The sequence below is a fragment of the Myotis lucifugus genome, unplaced genomic scaffold (genome assembly GCF_000147115.1).
Source record: "Myotis lucifugus unplaced genomic scaffold, Myoluc2.0 scaffold_227, whole genome shotgun sequence".
NCBI classification, from domain to species: domain Eukaryota; kingdom Metazoa; phylum Chordata; class Mammalia; order Chiroptera; family Vespertilionidae; genus Myotis; species Myotis lucifugus.
In genome coordinates, this window is record NW_005871275.1 from 1,777,140 (window position 1) to 1,804,032 (window position 26,893).

At 40.3% G+C, this 26,893-nt stretch overlaps 1 protein-coding gene across 4 annotated transcripts; it reads right to left on the reverse strand.

Annotated features, from left to right (window-relative positions):
• Positions 1–8: 8 nt before the first annotated feature.
• On the reverse strand, positions 9–26,893 carry SLC46A3 (solute carrier family 46 member 3). Of its 4 annotated transcripts, none has more exons than XR_002831562.1 (6): positions 26,571–26,893; positions 25,879–26,091; positions 21,240–22,110; positions 19,697–19,780; positions 15,991–16,187; positions 9–686 (listed from the first exon to the last, which is right to left on the reverse strand). XR_002831562.1 is itself a non-coding variant. In XM_006098278.3 (6 exons), exons 2-6 carry the CDS (start codon positions 26,065–26,067, stop codon positions 13,541–13,543), a joined length of 1,386 nt encoding a protein of 461 aa, XP_006098340.1. In that variant the 5' UTR covers positions 26,068–26,091; positions 26,571–26,891; the 3' UTR covers positions 12,427–13,540. The 4 variants fall into 4 exon arrangements, 3 of the variants coding, with proteins under 3 accessions (XP_023617774.1, XP_006098340.1, XP_023617773.1); XM_006098278.3 differs by lacking the exon at positions 9–686 and adding an exon at positions 12,427–13,625 and having other exon boundaries at positions 15,991–16,147; positions 26,571–26,891; XM_023762005.1 differs by lacking the exon at positions 9–686 and adding an exon at positions 12,427–13,625 and having other exon boundaries at positions 15,991–16,147; positions 26,725–26,890.

Genomic DNA, 26,893 nt, shown 5'->3' on the forward strand with positions numbered 1-26,893 from the left:
TGTCTGGTTTACATCCATGTGACAGTTGAAGGCACTCGAGATGATTTTAAAACTCCTGAATTAAATTGAAACAATAGCCTTCTATGTCTTTAAAAAAATGTTGCTAATGAATATTATAAAACTGACAACAGGTTCCAGTTTAACCTATTTCCTAGGCATTCCGTAAATAGAATTTTGAATAACCATTATCAGTATTTGAGTCCGTAGTTTTCATAGCCCTTTCAGAGTAAACATCTGTAATTGATTTCAGTGATAACACTTCAAATTAAGTACAAAATCAGATATTTATATTTTACCTTGTTTTCATATAGTCCATTAGTACCCATAAGAATAATATTTGTGCCCTAGCTGGTTTGGCTTCAGTCGGTCTTCGGTTCCATTCTGGTCAAGGGCACACCTTGATCCCCAGTAGGGGGCATGCATGAGGCAGCCAATCTATGATTCTCTCATCATTGATATTTCCTCCCTTCCTCTCTGAAACCAATAAAAATATACTTTATAAAAATGAAGAAAAACATCTGTGCCTGACCAGCATGGTTCAGTGGTTGAGTATTGACCTATGAACCCGGATGTCATGGATCATTTCCCCATCAGGGCAAGTGTCCCTGTTGCAGGCTCCATCCCCAGTGTGGAGCATGCAGGAAGCAGCAGATCAGTGACTCTCATCATTGATGTTTCTTCCTTCTCTAAAATCAATAAAAACATTAAAAAGGAATATTTGCTTTATTGAAGCTACTTTAGAATTCCAGCTATCCTTTGATTCTCTCAGATTGAAAAGTTCAGTGGTTTTGATCTTAATCTTGTTTTTAAAATGAAAAATTAAAGCAACCAGCAGATGTCAAAGTGTTGTACTACATATATATGTCAAGATCTTAAAGAGTGGAACATTCATGTATATACACGTTTCTATGAACAAATTGCATTATTATTTAAAAATAAATCTTCACTGTGGTTCTTTCTTAAAAGGTATTCTCTGTGAACCTGGTATACAAAAATTAAAGATTTTGAGATTTAATTAGTAATGGATCATCTTTCAGCAATTAAAAAACATTTATTTGCTAGGTTAATATCAAAAGTATATAAATACCATACAACTCAACAAAAAAGCAAACGACCCAATTGAAAAATGGGCAAAGGATCCGAATAGAAATTTTTCCAAGGAAAATATACAGGTGGCCAACAGGCACATGAAAAGATGTTCAACATCACTAATTGGAGAAATGCAGATCAAAACCACAAAGAGGTATTCACCTTCCTCACATTCTTATGCATTCTTGTGTCCTCAGAAACATCTATTGAATAAGTCATTGATATGCAACTGAAGATAATATTGCCCCTTCCCTCCAGGGGTAGGGAACATTTGAAAACGTTTGAAAGATATTTTGGCTGTCACAGTTTGGTTGCTACTGGCATATAGTGAGTAGGGGTCAGGGATGCTGCTAAACATCCTACAACATATGGTCACGTAAAGAATTGAAAGTACTAAAGGAAGATGAAGTAAAATATATTTATATTGAAACAATAGCCCTCTGTGTCTTAAAAAAGTTACTACTGAATATTACATAACTACATCCAGGGTTTGCCCCCTGCAACCAAGAATCATTTTGATTCAAATGTCAGTAGTGTCAATATAGACAAACCTTGAGATAAACCAAATGACACATTCCTGATTGTTGAGTTTAAGTTTAAAACCGACTTTGCCAACACAATATTTGCCAGCCTATTTTACACTTAAATTATGAGAAAATATAGAAAAAGAAATGAAGGTTTACTAATTGATTGTTTCCAGATATATTAGCTTTCAACAAAGTTGGAGATGTCCCTTAGTTCTAGGAATAGTAGGAACCCTTCCTGACCAGTAGGGGGTACTGTGAAATTAATGACAGTTTAAAGGAAAAGCTGATGCTTTTAAACAGGGAAATTAAGAATCATGATTAGTGTTTACTTTCTGCTTCCTTTCTTTTTCACCTTCTCACCAGTGATCTTCATCCCTGGATACAAGTAAAATCACCTGAGAATCTTGTGAAGAAATGTTGGTGTCATGGTCAGAAATTCTAATAGGACTACTCTGAAGTAGGTCCCAGGAAGTGGACTTTTGGAAAGCTCTCCAGGGTTGAGAATGTTTGATTTATATGCTTTCTTTTTGCCTTTATGTTAGTGACATTCTTTAGCATCAGTTAACTCTTCTGGTGTACCTCAGTGTTGAAAAGTTTACTGATGTTTCTTAATGTCTGCAATCTGCAGTGTTTGTTTTGGGTTATTGGGGAACCCTGTGGATTTTTGCTTTGACTTTGGCAAGGCTTACTTTTGAGAGATGGATTGATTTTAATTCAAGACTTAGATTACCCTTATAATTTGTTTTTGTTGTTGTTATTGTTTGTATTACATAGAACTCTTGCAAAACATGAATCATGTATTTTCACCAACTTTTTATTTTGAAAAATTTCTAATCTATGGGAGTTGGGTAGTTATTCAGGTTCCTTTGAAAGAATCAGTTGCAAATTTCTAGAGTTTCTTGCCTAGGTGCCAACTCTTCAATTAGGCTTAATTTTTTCCTTTTTAAATTCTATGATTTTATTGAAGAACTAGAGGCCCAGTGCACAAATTCATGCACTGGTGTGATTCTTCAGCCTGGCCTGCACCCTCTCGCAATCCAGTACAACTTTGGGGGATGTAGTAGTGCGTGAAGAAGCAGGCGGCTGGGGAGGAGCCCGAGCCCAGCCGGGCGCCATGACACTCCCACTCATCCCAGCCCCACCTGCCACTGCCACCGCTCTGTAGGGCTGCTGTGGAGGCAGGAAAGGCTTGCGCCACTGCAGCTGCACTTGCCAGCCGTGAGCCCAGCATCTGGCACCCGTCAGCTGAGTGGCGCTCCCTCTGTGGGAGCGCACTGACCACCAGGGGGCAGCTCAGTGAGTGTCTGCCTCCTGGTGGTCAGTGTGCATCATAGCGACCAGTTGATTGGTTGTTCGGTCGCTTAGGCTTTTATATATATCGATTAGTTTAGTATTTTCCTTGTCTTTGTTTTGCTTGTAAAATACTAATCTTTGAATTCAAGAGGAACTTTATAGATTGGTGGTTGATTAAAATTCATTTTATTAACACCAAAGTGATAAAATTCATAATAAAATAGAAACAGACCTAAAGATGGTGCAACCTAATTTGATATTAAGCCTTTTTATCTATATACATATATATAAAACCTTAATATGCAAATAGACCAAACGGCAGAACAACTGGTTGCTATGACATGCTGACCACCAGGGGGCGCACACAGAACATGGCGGGCGTCGGCAGCGGGCAGCAGAGTATGGAGCTTGGTGGGCGCCGGCAGAGCAGGTGAGCGAGGGCTCCAGACAAAAGCGGAGCACCAGTCGCTGTCATCGGGGCGAGCCTCTGGTGGTTACTAAAAATTCTTTGTTCCCATGTGCCACGGTCCCGCCTGGTGCTCACACCTGCTGCCAGCGCTGGCCCTGCTCACACCTGCTGCTGGCACCAGCCCCAGTCACTCGGCACCATTAGCAGGTGCGAGCCGCGGCTGCTGGCCCCATTGCCCTTCTGGGCTTCTCCACCTCCCCCTGCTCCTGAGGAGCGATCAGGACAGCAGCGGCCGCTCACACCCACTGACAGCACCAATCCCAGTTGCTCCGCGCCATCAGCAGATGTGAGTGGGGTTGGCGCTGTCAGCACGTGGGAGCGGCAGTGGCAGGAGTGGGGCTGCCGGCTGAGAGGACTGGGGGCCGCAGCGGGAGGGGCTGGGCGAGGGCGTGGAGGATGGGCTGAGACCCACCCCTGTGCCCACTGCAGCCTCATGGCCCATAGTTCCTTTCAAGGTGCATGAATTTGTGCACTGGGCCCCTAGTATGAGGATAAAAGAACTTGTGGGTTTTGTTGTCCAGAAGTGTTTGAGATGTGGCAAAAAATATTTGGTACTATTTGGCACACCATGTGGCTCTTCCACTGGATTATTTGGCACACCATATATGGCTCTTCCACTGGGCTCTTCACTCCTACCCTCTGTGCAAAATATAAATGATAGGCTTATCATTTTTCATAAGTTTTGTCCTTTGCAGTAGGTGTTACCCTATTCCAAGAGTACACATAAGTATGATCCATGTTCCTGCATTTTGTTATTCCTTGGAATGCTGACATTCAAGAATGTGCAAGATGGTCTGAACAAGTAGATTACTTTGAAAAATGGAAAGACCTTGTAGTGTGTAATCTTCCACTAGAATCTACAATTGGTTATTTAAAAAGAACAAACATGAAAGCTAAGTATAAATTTTAACTTTCAATAAAGCAAAACAAAAATGCCATGAAACCTTCATGGACATGTTTAGCTAATGATTTCAAAATTGAAATCCAGGTTCCTTTACATACAACAAATGCTTAATTAAGAACCTGTACTTTTAGTTTGTCTTATTATAGATCCTTAAGTCACATTAAAGAATGAGAAAATATGTTCGTTTTCTAATAAAATTTGAGCAGGTTTTTTTTTCCAATTGAAAAAAATGGAAGGATTTTTAAAATGCTTTTTCTTTAAAAAACAAAAACAAAAAAAAAACAACCCAAATTTTGAAAATGTAGAGTTTGCTTCCAGGTCTTGAATTTTTTTCTGGAGCCAATAGCTGTGCTTTGTCGGTTGTACTCTGTCTTTTTAGTGTCTTGACCTTGTGGATACAGGGAAGGCTATGTTCTTCTCTGACGACATAGTGGTCACGTAGAGGATATGGCTTTGGGTCATTGAAGGACCAGGTGGAATGCTGCTTTAACTCTGGCTAGGCTTGTTTACTTTTGAAGAATAACTGACTTTAACTCAATACTTAACCAACCTTTATTTCCAAACCCTTCTGTATTACATAGAAATCTTGCAAAACAATAAACCACATCCTATTTTCACCAACTTTTTATTTTGAAAAACTTTGAACTTAGAGGGAAACTGAAAAACAATAAAAAACACTCAAAATAACCTTCATGTAGACTCATCAATTATCAACATCTTTCTGACTTCCTCCTAAGTAGATAGATTCAGGATACACATTTTGGCATGAAGTGTGCAAAGGTGGTGACGTGGACTTCGTAGGCATCACATCAGAAGCCACAGGTGTGTCCCGTTAATCGGTGTTGCTAAGTGTGATCACTTGGTCAACAGGTGGTGGCCACCAGAGCTTTCCGTTGTAAAAGTGAAGTTTTCCTTTTGTAATTAGTAAGTAATCTGTGAAGTAAGTAATTTGAGACCTTGTGTATATCCTTTTCCCCAAGAACCTTTCACCCGGAGGTTTTAGCATCCATGAAAAATCCTAGCTTCAGTCATTTATAACATGGTCGTTGGGGACAGGAGAGGGCTGAAAAAATGTGATATTCCATTATTTCATCTACATTTATAGCTGACAAATTTTTGTAAAGCCAGGTTTTCCCCCGTTTCTCTTTCTCCAAGGGATCCTATGGACTCATAGATTCTTAATGTCTTGTAATGCATTTCTGTGATTACTTTTTTTGATTCCCTAAACCTAGTTGTTTTTATGAATACTTAGACCTTCAATTTGAAAATAAAAATACATTGGGGTTAAACTGCTAAATTTAACTTTTGGTGTTAATGGTATTAATGCTAAAAATTAATGATATTAATGGTATTTCACAGAATATTGAGTATACTCACAGTACTTTAGTTATCATAAGCATAGTTACCATAGAGTTATTACCAAATAAATACTATGTTAGCCGTAGGGGAAACACTGCTGACTTTAATACTACTGATGTTTTGCCCGATGGTGTGAGAAAGTCAGAGATCAGGAAAAGCGAGGGCAGTGATAACCTTGCTCCATTCCTCACCATGGCTTACAAGCAGGCACTATATTACCAAAATTTAAGAGAAGACAAAGGGAACTGAAAAGGCACAAGAAGCAGGATATTGTTATGTTTAAACTTTTTATTGCAGAAAATTTCAAACATCCAAAAGTAGATAGAAAAATACAATATAATCTCATGTTCTCATCATTTAGCTCCCCAAATTTACTCAAGCCAATATTATTTCATCTACATTTTTCACCCACTTTCCCCTCATTATTTTAAAAGGAATTCCAGACATCATTTCTGCGTATAAATATTTCAGCTTATAAAGCTAACATAACCCCAGTACTATCATATCTAATTTAACAATAACTCCTTATAATTAAACTGGAGGCCCGATGCACGAAATCCGTGCAAGGGGATAAGCCCTCGCAGCCCCAGTGGCTGCCTTGGCTTTGTCCGGAAGGTCATTCAGCTGTCTGGTCTAATTAGCATATTATGCTTTTATTATTATAGATCTTCAGTCAGTGTTCAGCTTTCTGATGGTCCAATAAGTGTCATTTTCCCACCCAGCTATTTTGTTTGAGTCGGTGCTTGTAGTCAGAATCTCTGAGTGATATCCTAATTGGCATCTGACAGTTGGTGTTATAGGGACCAGGTTCCCAGAGAATTGTGGGAATCCAGGATGTTATGTGACTGAGGTAGGCTAGGCAGTAAAACCAGGTAGGAAAGCTAGCTATCTTTGGCAGAAAACTGTAAAACGACTCTCCCACCTGGTCACGTGAAATCACATGCGCAACTTTATAGCAAGGTTCTGAGCAACCAGAATATGAAAAGTCAGAATGGTGGGGTGGCTGCTTCTGCCTTAAGGCAAGTAAATAACAAGTTCAAATCCTCTAACCAACCTACAGAAGCCTAATAAAGAATGTCATTTCTTACAGATATAGTACTCTGCAAAAACAAAGCTGAGTCTCCAGAATTAGAGCCACTGTCGAAGTCCCTGCCCTACCAGATCCCACGTATTAAAATTGGATCACTAATCAGGACCCTGAGAATTGAATTAAATAGGAATATGATTGCAAAAGAAGGCAGTTTCTTCATGAGGGAGGAGGCTGTTTCTTCCTAAAGACTTTTTTCACCTTTCACCTGAGGGGGCTCAAGTTTATCAGAGAAAGTCAGTTCTCCGTTTGCCTCTGCAATTTTTTTATTTCAAAACCCAGTTAGTTAAGAGCCCAGCATGCCTCCCCTGGAGACCACATCCAAATAAGTCTAACTGGTAAAAGGAATTTGAGGACTTTTCCAATTTATATCTCCAGGAATTTCAGGAACATGTGAAGGAAAAGATTTTGAATGTGCTTTAATGATGCTCTTCCACAAGATAACTCTACATTCATTGAACTCAAGAAGCTAGCTGCTTGTGGCTTTAATAGTTTGCAAAATTGGAATCAGCACAGGCCCACACTAAATAAAGCCAAGATGCCACAAGTCCTTACTATAGAGAGCACTGGTTCTCAGATTTTCTTGTGTTTCAGAATCACCGGAGGGCTTTAGAAAACTGACTGCAAGGCCCCACCCCTGCAGTTTGTGATTCAGGGGGTTTGAGTCAAACCTGAAAATTTGAATTTCTTAAAAGTCCTCCATGATGGCGATGCTGCTAATCCGGGACCACACTCAGAACTGCTGGTGTAGAGGGAGGAAGTAAAATACTTTCAGACACAGGAACTTTGGATTTGGGGGCTTGCCTATGTAAATCCCTATTAACTGGCCACCTAAATGTCTTTCCCAACATAAACTTTATCAAGGGCCTTAAACATGTGCTGGCTTCAGAGCACCAATATAGTGTTTTTAATTCAAGGTTATTGAGGTATAATTTACATAAAACGAGCAGATATCCTTGCCTTATTCCCAATTTTAGAGAAAAAGCATCTAGTATTTTTATCATTAAGTATTGTTAGTTGTATGGGTTTGTTTTGCTTTTTGTACATGTTGTTTATTGGTTTGATCCCTGTTTCTTGAGAATTTTTATCATGAGTGAATGTTGAATTGTGTTAAATGTTGTTTTTTTCCTGCATCTGTTGATATAATCATGTGTGTGTGTTTCTTTTTCTCTTTAGTCTATTAAATATGGTTCATTACCTTAAGTGATTTTCAAATGCTGAGCCAGCCTTGCATTATCTGGATAAACCCCACTGATCAGGTGCATTCTCTTTTTTACAGATTGATTGCTTGTTAGTATTTTGTTGTTGTTTCTGTTCATGAGGGATTTTACTTTGTAGTGTTGAAATAACTTTGTAGGCCAGCGGTTCTCAACCTGTGGGTTGCCAACTTGTGGGTCGAGACCCCTTTGGGGTCGAACGACCCTTTCACAGGGTTCGCCTAAGACCATCGGAAAACACATATATAATTACATATTGTTTTTGTGATTAATCACTATGCTTTAATTATGTTCAATTTGTAACAATGAAAATACATCCTGCATATAAGATATTTACATTATGATTCATAACAGTAGCAAAATCACAGTTATGAAGTAGCAACGAAAATAATTTTATGGTTGGGGGTCACCACAACATGAGGAACTGTATTAAAGGGTTGCGGCATTAGGAAGGTTGAGAACCACTAGGCCAAAGATGGAGCTGCCCCTGCCTGTGTTGCCACATCAAACGGAAACTTAGATAACTTTCACGTCCCCATAAATGCTCTGCTTGACCAGAAACACAGTTATCCAGTCAGCCAAACCTCAAATGCCAAACTCTATTCTTCCTTGTTCAGTATTCTTTATCCTCAGAAACTTCCTTTTCCACCCCATTCTACAGTTCTCCAAATGGAGGCTGTCCGTGAAGCGTTCAAGTGTGTTTGCATCCCTAACTTGTCTTCTTTAATTTTTTTAAACAGTACTTTACTTGTTTTGGTAATTTCTTGTCTCATTTTGCATCAGGTTAATGCTGACCTCATAAGATGAATTGAGAAATGTTCCTTACTTCTGTTTTCTGGGAACACTTATGTAGAATTGACTTGTTTGTTCCTTTGGCAATGAAACCATTGGGCTAGGTCCCATCTTGATCATATCCTAGGAACATATTCCCAAGAAAGCCATCCCTAAAGAATGATCAGAGGCCACGTAGATTCAGAAATGTATTCTGTCAGTGCAACCAGAATTTACCTGGTTCAGGGGACTGTCTCAAGCTAAACAAATAAGACCTATTTTTCAAGCCCCCACTCAGCCAGGCACCGTACCAAGAGTTTTATATTGACATGTTTTATGTAGTCTATAATCTAAAATGCCAGTATTTACACTGAGAGCACACCTCTCCAGGAATCAGAATATGTGTGTCCTCTATGCAGAGCAGGTTTGGGGCAAACTACTGCCCATGAGTCAAGCTTAGCTTGCTGCTTTGTTGGAGCACAGGCCAAATACGTTCTTTTCCGTATGGTCTGTGGTTGCTTGTGCCATGAAGACGGGGAAGTAATTATGCCAGACTGTGTAACCTGACCCACAAAGCCTAAAACATTTACTCTCTGGTCCCTCCTCTGAAGTAGTGATTCACAACCGTGGCCACATTCTGGAATCACCTGAAGAACATCTGAAAATGTAGTGAAGTCTGCCTCCCCGTCCCAGAAATTCTTACCTAGTCGGCCTGGACTGGGACCTGGGCACAGGAGGTGTTAAAGGTTCCCCAGGTGATTCCACCTGGCAGCCAAGACTGAGAATCGTGGCTTGGTATTTGTGTTTGTTTTCCTTTCCACTCCACTCTAATTATGCTCATTTGCATTAGGCGGACAAGCACTCTTCTAGGGCAGTAGTTTCCACATCTGGATGTGTATCCATCACTTGGGGAGGTTTTTAAACTAGTTTCCAAGACCCCACTCCAGACTGACTGAATTACAATCACCAGGGACTTCTTTAAGTTCCTCAGGTGGTTCTGATATGCAGGAATTTCTTTAAAAGAGGCCTGACCCTAGGGCACCCTGTTCTTTTTTTTTAAAAAACAATTTCTTTTTTTTTTCTAATATATTTTATTGATTTTTTTACAGAGAGGAAGGGAGAGAGATAGAGAGTTAGAAACATCGATGAGAGAGAAACATCGATCAGCTGCCTCCTGCACATCTCCTACCGGGGATGTGCCCACAACCCAAGTACATGCCCTTGACCGGAATCGAACCTGGGACCTTTCAGTCCATAGGCCGACGCTCTATCCATTGAGCCAAACCGGTTTCGGCCACCCTGTTCTTATTAGCAAGAGTTTTGGATATTGATTGTATAACTAGAGCAGCAGTTCTCAACCTGTGGATTGCAACCCCTTTGGGGGTCGAACGACCCTTTCACAGGGTTCGCCTAAGACCATCGGAAAACACATAATTACATATTGTTTTTGTGATTAATCACTATGCTTTAATTATGTTCAATTTGTAACAATGAAAATACATCCTGCATATCAGATATTTACATTAGGATTCATAACAGTAGCAAAATTACAGTTATGAAGTAGCAACGAAAATAATTTTATGGTTGGGGGTCACCACAACATGAGGAACTGTATTAAAGGGTCGCGGCATTAGGAAGGTTGAGAACCACTGAACTAGAGGATTATTTAATGAGCAAAGGAGTGGAGAAAATGGATTTTTTGAGGCAGTGTAATGCAGGTTGTAGCGATCCTATTGAATAGTCCAGCCTTATAGAAATATATCCTCTCTAGTGATGACAATATTCATTTCCATTAGTTATGGTATATCTAACTCCCTTGCACAGTGCTGCATAAAAAGGAGCATGTTTTTCCTTTCTGTTTCTCTTTCTATGGACTTGATAAGAACAAGTCACCCATTAATATTCTTTCTGCTAATAATAAGATACACAGGTTACATTATGGGAGATTAGATGATAGCTTTTCCCAGTTCTGTCTTGACTGTATACCCCCATCAGCTGGTGTGTTTCTCTAGTCTCTTCAGCATCATTTTCACTAATCATCTCATAGGATAGTCACTTTGGAGATGGCTAAACTCACTCAGGCTATATTTTTACCCTGGGCCACCTCAATCCAGTCCCCTGATGTACTTTACTACATCTCAAATAGTTTTTGCTCAACTGAGAATCATCTGTCAATCCATCAAACAGTATCATCTGTGCTCTCTTCAGTTTAGATGAAATGTGCAAAATCATGGAATGCTGAGCTGGAAGGGAGTTTATTACAGACCATCTTGTCTAACCTCAAAACGGCAATATTGTAGGTACTTTAATTGGGTACAGATCGTGCTAGCGCGTTCTTTGAGGGACACCTCATGCTCCAGCTGACACAATTCTTGATGTTGGGTTTATAACCTGTCAGGTGTCCCTCTAGCTGTGATTGCATAACCAGAGGATTATTTAGTGAGCACAGGAGTGGAGAAAAGGGGCAAGTCCATCCTGTGCAGGACTACTGCTTGTCAAGTCACGTCTCTCTGGGACTTACCCTCTTTGTCTGTAAAATGAGGAAATGAATTGCTCTATGCTATAGGTTATTAAGAGGATAAAATTAGGTGATATAGAAAGATACTTTGTAAATAGGAAGGTACTTGTGCTTTTGATTCGGGAAGAGCATTGCACAGGAAGGAAAACAAAAATAAATAAATCTGAGCATCACTCAGTTCTTACATGAGCTCCCAAACCTAAAATGGTCTTGGAAATAAGAACTCCTAGCACTTTATTTGTATGAGAGGGAGGAAAGGAGAGAGAATGAGAGAGAGAGAAACACTGATGTGAGAACACATATCCCATACGCCCCCTCAACCTAGGTATGTGCCCCAAGTGGGAATGGAACCCACATGGGATGATGCTCCAACCGAGCCACACCGGCCAGGGCAAGAACATCTCATATTTTAAAAATATATATTTTATTGATTTTTTACAAGAGAGGAAGAGAGAGGGATAGAGAGTTAGAAACATCGATGAGAGAGAAACATCGATCAGCTGCCTCCTGCACACTCCCTACTGGGTATGTGCCTGCAACCAAGGTATATGCCCTTGACCAGAATCGAACCTGGGACCCTTGAGTCCGCAGGCCGACACTCTATCCACTGAGCCAAACCAATTAGGCAGGGGTCCTCAAACTTTTTAAACAGGGGGCCAGTTCACTGTCCCTCAGACCGTTGGAGGGCCGGACTATAGTTTAAAAAAAAACTATGAACAAATTCCTATGTACACAGCGGCGGCAAAAACACCCGGCGGGCCGGATAAATGTTTTCGGCGGGCCGCATGTGGCCCACGGGCCGTAGTTTGAGGACCCCTGGATTAGGGCAAAATCTCGTATTTTAAATGATGAGTACTGTTTGCTAGTTAAGCAATCACTAATTTTCCTATAGGAAAAGCCATAAGCAGTGCTATCAAACAGAAGACTATCTGCTTTCAAGAGATTACAAAGAAGTTAATGAACTAGTTGTGCTTCAAAGCATTTGTGTTATTACATATGATAACTTAGAAAATGGGAGATATTGAAGGACCTGTGAAAATACTCTCAACTAATTTAAAAAGCATACAGGCTACTATATTTTTCAATTTATTTGAAAGCTGGCTTGACAAGTATAGCATTTCAGTGGTTACTCTCCTGATGCATTAAATATGTGGCTTTAAATTATTTTTACAAGTAAAAACAAAATTTTGTATTTGGTTCAACAAATATTTATTGAGGATATAATAAGGAATCAGACTGTACCTTCCCTCAAGATGCTCCTTGTCTGGTAGGGGAAACAAACATTACAAAGCCCTGGAAAATGCTAGGATGGAAGGAGACACAGAGCTGTGGGCTCTGCGGGACAGTGGGGCCGGACCAGGGTAGATACAGGGAAAATGTCAAGGCTTCACAAAGGAAGAAGCATTTTAGCTGAGACTTAGAAGTTTCAGTGTCACCAGGGAGGGAGGGCAAATGGAAGTGTGTAAAGGATGAAAGCATGTGGTGCTTTCAGGGTCCAGGGGAGACCTGGGATGGGTGAGAGCCAGTAAGAAATGGATACCCTTTGACAGAAATAAGGAACGAAGACTGGTGCTATAATATCACTTTACTTCCCAGATTGACTATTTATTCAGTTTTTACATTTCCTTAGAAACAATTTTATTTATAATCTGATTTTTCTAATTACCCTTTGTTGCATACAGAAATATTATCATACCTGTCACGGATGAAACATATTAGGAAAAATGAAAATAATGTATTCTTTCAAGAGCTTCTATTTTAAGGATTTTGCATCTGTTAAAAGCTTTTACTATCAATAGTACCTTGATGGGCTCTATAAAACAAAGCACTACCTAAGTAGAGGTAAAATTATAAATATTTAAAACTTCTATTATTATTTTTCTATTGAATGATTCATCATAATTTTTGCCAGTTGTCCTTCAAAATCCTAGAGAGGTCAGAAAGCCATTTTATAAAGAAACGGAGGTCTCAGTGTGAGAGACTGGAGTATGCCAGGGGGGTTATTGTACTTGATCATATCAAGTGTCTGAATTCCTCCTGATACCGTTCAGTTTCAGTTTCTTTTGTAAATCCCAAAAGGGCAAGTGTTTTGAGATTTTTTCTCTGTACCGGAAACACATCACACGATGTTCATAAAGTGCTCGAAGTGCGCGGTCCTCCAGGCGCGGGAGTAGTGGCTCCTCTCCTTGCTCGGGCCAGAAGCAAGGACATAACCACTGCCTGTTCCTGCAGCACTGACTGAGCTGGGCGGTACGCCTCACAAGTCAGAGTTCATGGCATGAGCATTGTTTTGAAATCACAATGAATCATGGGTCTGATGTGTCTTCACTGGCATCTTCCTGGATAAGAAGTTCATTGCTTCTCTTGTTCCAGCTGCTGCACTTGACAATACTGTACAAGCAAACAGGACATTTAAAAATTGTGACTAAGGCAACACAAATAAATAGTCTGTATTCCACCTTTTCCCTGGTTATGCGGCTTCTGAGAAATTATGCAGATTATGCATAGAAAGAACATACTGGTATTTTGAGTCCTACAGGCTCATTTCCATAGCATTCTGAAAAGAATTTAAAAACTACATGAGTTCTCCCCTAGCCTGTTTGGCTCAATGGAAAGAGGGTCAGCCTGCAGACTGAAGGGTCCCAGGTTTGATTTCGGTCAAGGGCACATACCTCGGTTGCAGGCTTGCAAAGGCAACCAATCAATGTGTCTCTCTCACATCGATGTTTTGATCTCTCTGTCTCTCTCCCTTCCACTTTCTCTAAAAATAAATGGAAAAGTATCTTCAGGTAAGGGATTAACAAAACACAAAAAAATCTACATGAGTTCTTTCTCTTCCAGATCCCTAAAATGTGCACTTGGCCCATTGTCTACTCTGTGTAGTCCACAAAAAATAATTGTGACCAAAGCTATGATTGAAGTGCATGTTCAGTAGCTATAAGTGAAGTAGGACAAGAAGCCATCTAGAAATAATTAAAATAGTATGTAATTTTCATTTTAAAATTATTGAACAGTACAGGGTTAAAAAAATCTCAGAAGACCACCTACAATATTAGAAGCATTATTAAGAGGATAACTACCTTTAATCCAGCTGCACTGATTTTTCCTGTTATAAAAGTAATGTATTCATAACATAATATGAAGACTAAAATGAAAAGTACCCACTATTCTACTCTCCATGCAGGCAATTCTTATACTATTTATCATGATATGGATGCACCATCTTTAACCATTGTTGTACATTTTACTTATTTAAAAAAATTCTGCTATAATGAACTTCTTTATATATAAGTCTTGGCATTACTAATCATTTCCTTGGGATAGGTTTCTAAAAGGAATCACTGGGTCAGATATTAAGAACTCTTTTTTTTTTAATATATTTTATTGATTTTCCACAGAGAGGAAGGGAGAGAGATAGAGAGTTAGAAACATCGATGAGAGAGAAACATCGATCAGCTGCCTCCTGCACATCTCCCACTGGGGATGTGCCCGCAACCCAGGTACATGCCCTTGACCGGAATCGAACCTGGGACCCTTCAGTCCGCAGGCCGACGCTCTATCCACCGAGCCAAACCGGTTTCGGCAGATATTAAGAACTCTTAAGAAAGCTTTTGATACATGTTTATGAATTGTTTTCTGAAAATGAGAGTGCCGAATAACATTACTACCAGCAGTGTATAAGGTTGATTGTTTCATCATGTACTTTTAATTTTGCCAATAGGCGAATGATTTCTTTTTTAAAAAGATGCCTAGTAAAAATCACTTTTCATCAAAATCACAGAGGAACTGTAAATACTACTGCACTCTGTCTTACACAGACCGAGGTATCAGAACTTAATTGAGACAATATATACTGTGGTCCTACGATGAATGAGACATGGGCCAGCCCTCTAAGGAGTTCACAGCCCCGGGAGAATGCCTACAGCCTGTGCACATAGGTGCTGTCCTCCGGTACCCACAGCCACCTCCCCGAGTGCAGAGGAGAAGGCAGTGATGCCTGAAGGCTGGGCCCCAACTTCTTCTCCTGAGGCCTCATGGCCATGCTATCACCACGTGGAAGGGGCCAAGCCCAGCAGAGACAGGTGAATGAACTCGGGGCTCAAGGCTTTGGCCCCAAAGAATGTGTCAAATACATCTGCTTGGGAACTTCAGCAATCACACCTAATTAGCTTATACTTTTTTGTTAATTGAAAGGCAAAGGCATATGTTTATGCCTCTATCTTTTCATTCTATGTACTATTCATCAAAAGCATTTTGTACTTTGTATTTATTTGGATACTGACAATTAAAAAGGGAGTCATTAAACAAGCCAACTCTCTGGAAAGAGAATTCCTAACATTCGGTGCCTGCTATCTGCTCGTCATTATCCAAGAATCCTGATTAAAATATATCTTCTTACAGTAATCTTTGACCACCAGGGGACATTACACTCTAGGAAATCATAGTCTGAATATATATCTATACCTAGTCTGAGATGCTAATTTAATCAATTGTTCATATTTAAAGAGATAGGGCCCACTTCTCAGAGTCTCTATCTGACCCAAGCTTTCTTTCTCCTAGTTCTGGTCAATGTGTCCCTGTCTCTTTTTTCCTAAGTCTCCAAAATTATTGACAGATATTTTCATGTCTATTTTTTTTTGAGAAATGTACATTTTGAGGCCAAACTTCAACAGATCTATGTACTTTTACTGGTGAGGCTATGGGATTCATTTAATTCAGCTATCCTTTGATAAAATGATTAAAAATAAGTACATACCATAGACTGATCACTGGAATTAGTAATAGACCAGCAGACAGCAGAAAGGTGAAGCCTGTGTACCATGCAACAGTTGCTGAATAAATTCCATTAAAAGTAGAAACTGCAATGACTCCACCAAGTGTTTCAAAGAAAGCAATACAAGCAAACAGAGTCCCTGTTCGGGGGTGGGGTACAGGGGGAGAAAAAAGAAAAGACTGAGTTACACAACAAACAAAAACAAATGGAGAAAACTGTTAGTCATTGATAAGAACAAACATGAGGACATACTTGGTGAGTGGAAGCTATCCCCTCAAAATCCCTGAGAAGACAGTAACCCATTTTGTGGGTGAAGAAACTGAGGTCAAGAGGTCTCCTTGGACTTGATGTGAGAGATGTTGAAAACACAATACAGTTGACCTTGAACAACACTGAGATTAAGGGCACTCTCCCTCCTCCCCCTGCAGTCTAAAACTTAACTACAGTTGTCCCTTGGTATCCGCACACCATTGGGTCCAGGACCCTTGTAGATACCAAAATCCATGGATGCTCAAGTCCCTTATATGGAGTGGCCTAGAACAATGCAGAGTAGTTCCAACGACAACAGGATAAAACTAAAAGTTATCACAATTCAGAACGGGAAATTGCAAAATGTAAACTAACCATTTTAAAATGTCACTACATTTAACAATATAAAATGACTTTTTAAAAGCCTTTATAAGTAAATGAAATAAAATATAAACAAAAATAAACTATGCATCCTGTTAAGTCTCTTTTGGCTCTAAGTCAAGCAGTAGACTTTTCTTTCCCCCTCAAACAGCTTGAGATATAATGCTCTGCTTGCCCGGCTTGTACCATAAACCCACCCTTTTAAATGGTACAGTTCAGTGGCTTTTAGTGTGTTCATAGAGTTGAGTAACCATCACTACTACCTAATTTTAGAACATTTTCCTCATCCCAAAAAGAAACTGTACCCATTAACAATCACTCCCTTTCTCCCAAGCCACCGGAAAGCACTTATCTAAGTTCTATCTCTAGAGATTTGCCTTTTCTGAACATTTCATATAAATGCAATCATATTTATATGATAAAATGTGGCCTTTTGTGACTAGCTTCTTTCATTTAGCATAATGATTTCAAGGCTCATCCCTGTTGTAGCATGTGTCAGTACTTTATTTCTTTTTATTGCCAAATAATATTCCATTGTACTGATATACCACATTTTGCTTATTCATTCATCAGTTCACGGACATTTGTATTGTTTTTACTTTTTAGCTATCTATAATAATAAAAGTATAATATGCTCATTAGACCCGATGACCTTCTGGATTAAGCCGTGGTAGCGGGGCTGAGCCCTTTGCACGAATTTCATGCATCAGGCCTCTAGTTATAAATAATACTGCTGTGAACATTTGTGTTCGAATTTTATGTGGACATGTGTTTTTATTTCTCTTGTGTACATACCTTGGAATAGAATTGCTGAGTCATAAGGTAACTAATTGTAACTTTCTGAGGAGCTACCAGGCTGTTTTGCAAAATGGTTGTATCATTTTACACTCCCACCAGCTGTGTATGAGGATTCCAATTTTTCCACATCCTCACCAACACCGTCTTTTTTATTTTGGCCATCTAATAGTTTTGATTTGCATTTCCCTGATGCCTAATGTTGAACATTTTTTCATGTGTTTATTGGCCACTTATATATCTTCTTTGGAACATGTCTATTCAAATACTTTGCCCATTTTTTCAATTGGTTGTCTTTTTTGCTGTTGAGTTTTATGAATTCTTATATATTCTGGATATAAGTGCCTTGTCAGACATATGATTTGCAAATATATACTCCCATTCTGTGGGTTGTCTTTTCACTTTCTTGATGGTGGATAAAAGGTTTTAATTTGAATAGAGTCTAATTTATCTGTTTTTCTTTTATTGTTGTGCTTTTGGTGTCATGACCACTGCATAATTCAAGGAAGCAAATAGAGTTTTACATACAAAATAATGTTTATGTTATTAAGTTTTCTACTTATCATCACATATTCTATAAACAGCTGTATGAATACACTATACAGCTACATCTTGTGAGTGAAAAAGAATCAAGAAATATACTTTTAATTGATTGAATTATGCAGCCTTCCCCAGTGTTGACTAACCTGCCATAAAAAGAATAGTGTAATTATGAATTATAAACAATTAATATGAACATGTGCATCAGGCTAAGACATGAAACAAAAGAAAAGTTCCAAAGTTCAATGATATCCAGATGATACAAAGGGGGAGGGGGACAACTCCATACACCTGACATTTTACTAGTAACTAGTTCTAACTAGAAATTTAATTTTTGTTTTCCTTTTGTACTGGTTATTACCTGTCTTCCCCTTCAACTGTTTGCTCTTCTTGCCTTGCTTGTACTTGGGAGGCTCATTCCACAAATTCTATGACTTGGACTTCCTTGATGGCCCAACTTCCTATTGTACTTGGTTAATGGGATGAAGGAGGAGAAGAAGGATGTGGTGTTTCTTCTCTGCTCCCTCTCTATTTGGGCCACCCTGTGTGGGTGCCTCCACATGCACACTTCTCTCCACTGTATTTCATTAGCATCTCTTTAATGAACCATCTGAGTGGAGTCCTGTTCTTTCCTAGGACTCTGATTCAGGCCCAGCCTAAGAATACAAGTAGAGGCCTACATATTATATTTTAAATATTTACAGGTTATAATTCTGATTAACAAACTATTAACTGAGATATGTTCTGCCTTCCTACTCTAAGAAATATACCTTTGCAATAATTTGGAAGGTCAGACATAAATTCAGAATTCTCAGACTTTTTAGGATTCCATGTAGGAACCTGACAGCTGTGAGAGAGCTGGCCTCTGGCCCTCCGTCCCCAGCTGCAGGCTGAATCCCACCATGTGTTCTATCTCTTGCTCCACCCTGCTCAGCAAGGGCCTTTTACACATGGCTGCATACACCCTGCTCTGCAATTCCAAGGTCAGGCCAAGTCTTCTATGAAGAGTCTCTGCTTGGCTAACCCTTTGGTCTAGAGGTGAGTACACTGAGGTCACAGTCCTACTTCAGGAGAAAGGGCCTCAGGAAGAGGATTATGTAGGCATCACTGGATATGAGCCCAGAGCTGTTTGGCTATGATTATGGGGACCTAGGTACCCAGAGTGTAGTCTAGAGGGGAGAGATGTTGTGGGCTCAGAGGGCATATCCACCTGGCCCTGAGGTCTCTTCTCCTCTTGGGGTGGGGCCTGGCAAGAGCAAACCTTCTAAAGTATGAGGCCCTTGGCAGGGGCTCCCTTGTCTGAATAGAAGCCTCTCCCTAACACAGAACTTACCACTTAATTCAAAAGGAGTCTGTGCAGTCCTGGCTGGTTGCTCAATGGATAGAGCATTGGCCTCTGGACTGAAGGATCCTGGGTTCAATTCCGGTCACAGGCACATACCTCAGTTGCAGGCTTGATCCCCAGCTCTAGTTGGGGCACATGCCAGAGGCAACCAATCGATGTGTCTCTCTCACATGGATGTTTCTGTCTGTCTTTCCCCTTCCCTTCCACTCTCTCTAAAAAACAATCAATGGGGGGGAAAAAAATATCCTCAGGTAAGGATTAGAAAAAAAGGGAGTCTATGCAGAAAAAAGGCTATAGAATACTCTGAAGCAAACATTGATTGTGCATAGATTTGAGTTGGTATAAGTTTTGATTCATTATATTCCAAATTAAACTCACCTTGTTCAGTAGAATGAACCACTTTTGACATCATAGACCGTAGAACAGAAAGCGGCACAATAGTGAAGAGGAAGAGCAGCCTGACTGTGAGAGAAATGGTTAGAAATCAGAAAACTAATGGTCAATTTTGTGTAAAACACTTTCTCTCTAAGTATTTTATTTCTATTAGCACCCTACGTCATTGCATCTAAAGACTGAATGAATTATAGAATTCTACTTAGTGAATTAAGATAGACTATAGACAGGTCAGTTTAAGGTGAGTTTACTCTCCAATTCTTAATTCCAGTGCTAAGAACAAGAGTTCATGGAAGTCTTAGATCCAGATATGCCAATGGGGATTGATCTGCTATTTCCCTAATTATTGTAGTAATCTCTTGTGTAGCAAGTTGAGACTGTTAGTTTTTTCTGTTTGCTTTTTGTTTTTGATTTTTCAGAGTTGGCATTTTTAGTGTTAGCATTCTTTTATTATATTGTTTCTTTTATTGATAAATTGGTTCTTTATCTTCTTGCTTGTTCATCATTGTGACTGAAAAACTTCATGGACACAAATTGTATCTGGCCATAAATTATGACCCTTAATAGTCAGTAGTATTTTTAGGAATATAAAATAGTAATATATTACATCTGCAGATCACTTTAAAGTTTTCAACATGTTTCCACATAGATGAACTAACTTGGTCTTGTCAATTCTAAGGGAGAACTAGGATTTACTGAATACCAGGCATTGTGCTGAGTGCTTTACTGTAATCTCTTCTAATATTCATTATAATCCTTTGAACTAGGTAGTACTATGCCCATTTTACAGGTGAAAAAACGAGGGTTCCGAGTATTTAATTAACCTGCCCAAGATCACCTAGTGCTGGAGATGGAAATTAAGCCCCATTCTGTTTGGTCACCTTGCTTCCCTGCAAGGTATCAAGAGGATGACACTGCCTTTTGTAGAGGAAGACAGACTATATCTTTCCAGATCCCAACTTGCAGGTCCTTTAGTCCTTTTGAACGCAGTATCTCACTCAAGCCCTATAAAAACCACTTAAGAGATAGGTAATTAAAAAGCAGTCCAATTTGCCAAAACTGGTTCATCAAAAGTTAATTTATGAAATGACCAATTTGTCAAAAGATCAATATGAAAACCTTTGTCATAGAGAATTGTTTTTCTTGAATGTACTTAGTAAGTATGAATTTTTCTTTTAAATCTGTATACTTTACATAATTGTCTTAACATTTTTTAAAGGTAAAGTAGCCTTGTTAGCAGCATTTTAAGAAATACTAAATTTGGTGAAAGCTATATTGAAGAAGTAATTCATAAGAAGAATGTTCCTGGAAAATATGCAAATTTGGAAAACTGTGGTTATTATGTGAATTACCTTTTCAAGCAAATTGGTGCTCAGCTTCTGGAAAACTAGCTTTTAACAAATTACCATTAATTGAAGTAGAATGCATTAAACAGAGAATTTTATATTATTTCTCACCCAATAGACTAAATTCATTTGACATAAACTCCAAATTCACAGTTAGTTCTAAGGCTACATTTTTAACTCACCTAAAAGCATCATCAATGTTGTTCTGGCAAAAGCAGTCATAGCCATTCCCACCATGGTGGTAAAAATTCCAATGAAGGCCATGTAGATATCTTCCATACAGTAAGAAAAAAACCATATTCCTAGGAAACTACTCAAAAAAGAGATACTACCCAAAGCTGAACCATAACCTATAAGAACTTCATTCCAGCAGAGTGGTGAATTCAATTCATAGAGGATAAAAATGGGGGAAATGCCAATTATCACAAAAAAATAAGTGATCATTGTGAAAAGTAACAAACAGAGCAAAGACCGCTGCCCACTGTAAGCATTTTTAAAAAGCATGTAAGTTCGGTAAAATAGGTTTTTAAAGCTTTCACTACATGATATGGAAACATTCTGAGATAAAGACTCCTCCAGTGAATCACCAAGAAAAAATAAAATATAAATCAAGTTAACAGTATGAGCCATAGTAATAATGAAAAAGGACCACACAAAACCCAGCTCTCTAATAAAATAGCCAGAAGACAGCCCTGTTAATCCAGTAACAAGTCCAAGTATGAAGTCAATGATAGCTATTCGAATTGTTCTTTGTTTTTCTTCTTTGCATTGATCAACTATGTAGGCGAAACTGGCACCCAAAAATGTGGTAGAATTGCCGAAAAGTGCCCCAATGAAGGTAGATGCAATCAAAAGCTGGAATGGAAAGGTGAAATAGGAAAGCAAACAGAGCCAGGCACTGGTCACAAGAGCGCCAGCAGAAGTCAAAATCAAAGGGAATTTTCGTCCATGATGATCACTGTGGGACAGAAGTATGAACGTGGACACTAGACCAGGAATTAACCCACTTATGTCCATTTGCAGATTAAAAAGAGACACTTTTTTCTGAACTTCCTGCAAAGAAATAAAAAGAAGTCAGTGTGTTTACAGAGGTTTGTATAGTGCATATAAAAATAGCATGGTGTATACTACACATGGCCATAAGGTCAGGTATGGGGAATCTGGTGTGTGGGCTTACACAGCTAAAATCTTCATCCAGTTCACAAAGCACACGTCAAAAGGTGATAATCATCATTGCTCAGTCATAACATTCAAATTCCATGGTGGGGGCTTTAACCAATAAAATTAAAAATGTGTGTATTAATGTGTCTTTGTCTCACATAGGGGATCCTTAGATCCCAAGGCCTTGGGGACTGGCCATGTAATGAGTTGTCCTTCTTGTATGAACAATTAGCACTGAGAGATCAGATTTCTGTTCTAACACCAGAGCAATATCCTTTTCCGTGATATGTCTTTCTCTCTGCTCTAAAGGGAGAATGAATAGCATGTGTAAATGTGGTATTTCATAGACTTTAATTAGGAAGAGCTTCAATGTCCTTTTTACATGTGTCTCCACAAATAGACTAGTGAGAAACATTCCTTTCTTTACTAAAAGTTAAGATAAAACCCAAAGAGGAGCTTTGCACTAACTAAAAATGGAAGCATGCGGTAAACTGAGGAATGAGATAAACTCAGCTCTCCCAAGATCCCAAATGACACACAGACTGGCAGCTGTCACAACTGTTACACTAGTTATTTGACGGAAAGAATTTGGGGTGCTTTAAAAGCATTTTCGGTTTCGGCTTGCCACTTCTCTGTATTTTCCAAATTTTATATAAAGAATATGTGTAATTTTTATAAGGGGGATTCATGTAATATTTAGAAAGCACCCTAAACAACTGATGAACCACAAAACTGTCAAATACTGAATTAATTTTTTAAAAATAGCCTATTTCTATTTTTACATATTCATGTAATTCAAACAATTCCAGGTGTGCAAGAAATGTTCTTGTCATTCAGACTCAAAACTTAGTCATTTAGTTCTAGCCTTTCCTTTACCTGTGCCCCACTGACACAATCTATTCTGCCCACCCCGTTTCTCAAGCCTTTATCCTTCTTTATAGTCATAGTTGCCAATGGAGCAACAACTCTCATCAGTGTCCGCCTGGACCACTCTGTCATCTGCCTGGTCTCTTTATTCAATTCAGTAAGTAGTGCTAGTCTTCTCACTTTGCAGATCACAGACACTCTATCAGCATGTCTTTCACTTCCTTAGAAGCTTCAGGATCTCCCCCGTGCCTGTTAGAGAAAGTTGACACTCCTTAGTCTGGTACTAAGGCTGCCAAGTCCAACTGCACTTTTCAGCATTGTCTCTACTCACTCCCCAAATACTCGATAAGTTCCAGGCACAGTCCAGCTTGGATTTCCCTGAAAGTCCCAAACAGATGTAACCTCTCCTTCCTCTGAACCTTCTCTTGTAACAATTACCGTTCCCCAGTTGTACTTTTTGGCATAATGATTAAGATTGAACTCTGGTGTCAGATGGTAATATGAATCTGATTCATATCCACCCCAACAGAATGATCTTCACAGCAATTAGAATGATCTTTACAAACACACATCAGCTCCTGTCACTCCTTTGCTCAAAATCCCCTAATGGCTGTCCTTACATTGGAATAAATCCAGCTCCTTGCAGTGGTGTGGGTGGCCTGAAACTATGACTCCTCTGATTTCGTCTCCACTTCCTCACTCCTCAAACGCTCTATGCTAATTTGCTTTTGCAGTTGCTGTTCCCTCCACCTGACTGTCACACAGCCCACTTCCTCAATTCAAATGTCACCTCCTTAGAGGGCCTACTATGATGGCCTTCCCCTTCAAAGATATTCCACTAACCCCATCAAGTGCTCTATCCCCTTATCCTGCCATCCGTTTTTCTTTAGAAACTTACCACTCCCTGACAGGACATATTTTAACTGATCTACTCATTGTGTGCCTCCTCCACTCTAACCTACACTCCAGGAAGGCCAGAGCTGTAACTTCTTCACCACAGTGGGTTGCAAGTTCAATTTCTGGTCAGGGCACATGCCCAGGTTGCAGACTCAATATCTGGTAGGGGGTGTGCAGGAGACAGCCAACTGATGTTTCACCCGCTCTCATATCGATGATTTTCTCTCTCCCTCTCTTTCTAAAATAAATAAAAACATCTTTTTCTTTAAAAAAAGGTTTAAATATAAATTGTTGAGCAAGAACAACTTTGTGATCTGTTGGTAACCCTAAATTGTCCCCTCCAATAGCAAAGTCCCTATCTTGAAAGTTATCTGAAGAGAACAGATCCCCCCACCCCAAAAAAGGAAAACAGACCCCAATGGCCAATTGAACACTTCAAAACGAATCATTTAACAAGGGAAAGAGGGAGTGGTAAGGGGATTAAAAATGGATTCATTCCTCCACAAAAGTCAACAAACACATCTAGAGTTTCCTACCTCTTCACCCTTAAGCCAAGAGTGTCCTTCCCACAGCCCCCCCATTTTGTTAAGAGCTCCTCTGGAGACCACTCTCATTGCCAGAGAGCAGTGTGTAGGTGTACCTCATTGTCACAGGGCTCAGAAAACTTGAAGGTTTGGAAAATAGGTTAGATCAATATTTATTTATAAGAGTATACATATTATATATCTCTCAACCCCACAAAGGTTGAAAAATAAAACTCATCCGTACAGATTTTTAAATATGAGTGAAATTGCTCAGTTTACTCTTATAGCTATACCTTGAAATTCATAGTATTTTTCATTCCAATGCATGTCTATGTATATGTACCTCGGGGAGTGCTAGAGCCTTCTCAGGGTGCTTTGCCATTTGCCCCAGCACTCAAACTCCTCTCCCAGTCACCCTGGAATTATCTTTTTCTAAGAAGACAATCTTAGAGGCAGCAGGCAGGTGACTTGAATTCCCATAAACTTTTCTTGTCCTTTGACTGGGGAGGCAGCACTACTCTTTTGCCATCACAAAATATTCCCAACAGGAAGAGTTCAAAGTTTATAAATGTTTGTTTGTGAGGCATTGTGTGTGTGTGTGTGGGGGGGGGTTGGGGGGGAGATGACAACTCTGGATACTATCTCCTTTGCATTTGGATCTTGGTAGACTTTGTTAAAGACTGCCTGCGGGGACAGGAGAATGGTGATGGACCTCTTGCTTTAAATGATTAAACACTGGGGGAAGAGAGGAAGAAGGAAAGGCTCTGTAATATCTGGCTGAATATTTTCAGTGTCCAGAGCAAAAATGAGTGCTCTTTCCTCCAGGTGTCCCCACACATGGAAGTCACCAAGTAATGAATGACCAGTGCTGGCCCACCTCCCCCCCGCACCCCCCATGACAGAGGCTGGCCCCACAGTCTTCAGTGATGGGTCATGTATGTGCCATGGAAGGGGGGTGGGAGGAAGTGAGCAAGGGAAAGGCAGAAACACCATGATTCACCCCCACCCTGTCTGACCACAGAACCCTCATTCGAGCTGTGCTGGCCTTGGTCCAACTCTCAGGCTTTCGGGGGGCTGACAGGGAGATGGAGGAAGGAGAGAGCCACAGAGGAGGTGAGACTGCTCTGAAACTTTCTGAGAGGAAGACAAAGAGTCAGTGTCATCGAAGAAGGGGATTTCAAGTGGCAGAGGCCGGTGAGAGGTGTCAGGGAACCTCAAACTGGGTAAGAACTGAAGACAGGCGCTTGGTTTGGGGTTTAGGAGATTCACACTGACCCTTGAGAGATCAATGTCGGATGAGTGTCATGTACTCTTTCATTTAAAACCCCATTACACGTTTCCTCTTATGTTTTAGGGTATTTTAATTTCTTACCTCCTGGAATGCAAAAATCGGGCTGCTTTTGTTTTTTTCACACTCAGAAATGTTGCTCTCAGGTGCAATGCTGTAGTTGCCTGTTTCTTCCCATATTCTCCTGTACACATACTGTGTTGTCAGTGGGGTGATCAAAGTCAGGGCAAAGGCACTGAGGCAAATGGCAGGCTCTACAAGGAAAATCTTCATCTTGCTTAGGCCAGTAGCTGACTTCTATAACAAAGAAAAAGGAGAGAGACAATGAATGAGTTGCATTTTTCTCTGAGAGGCTAGATTTTCACTGATGGGAAAGTTAGAGGAATTTTGTTGCCTAAACAAGCAAACCAGGGGACGGGACAGAAAGCATTAAGCACTTTCAAAGGGTAACTTTTACTCTGGAATAGGGTGCCTGGTAAACCTGAGACGGTCATACTTGTCATTTTAAGGAGCAGAACCTTGCAGGGCTCACACGGTCTTTAAGACAATTCTTTAATCAGTTGTCACCATTTTGGTGACTCAGTGACCACACCGCGTTCCCGCCTGGTACACGCCGGAGGGTTTTCACGAGGGAAACAGTGAGGTTGCTCCCGGACGAGACAGTTGCGCCACTCCTTGTTATTGTCATCTGGCGGCTTGTTGACAGCGGCCTGGAAGGGACACTTAGAAAACAGCTCCCAAACATAAAGGGAGTTTTTATTTCATTTTTGACTCACCCCGCAGTTAGTATTCTTGCCAGGTTAAGGGCCAGCGGTCCGGGAACGGTCTCCCCTCGGGATACTGAGCTCGGCCCGCCTCCCGCGCAGCTGCGCCCGGAGGCGGGGCCCCAGGATGCGAAGGGCAATCGCCCTGGAATTCGACCCAGCGCACCTGCGGGGACGGCAGCCCTCACTTGCCAGCAAAGCACGGGAAGCGCCTTTCCGCGTCCAGATTGACCTCGGCGGCGGTCCGCTGGCAGCCCCGGCGGGCGAACTCCGGGAGGCGCCGAGCGGACCCGGCGCGGCAGCTGGCGGCCGGCGGGTTGGGCCCAGCGGGGCCG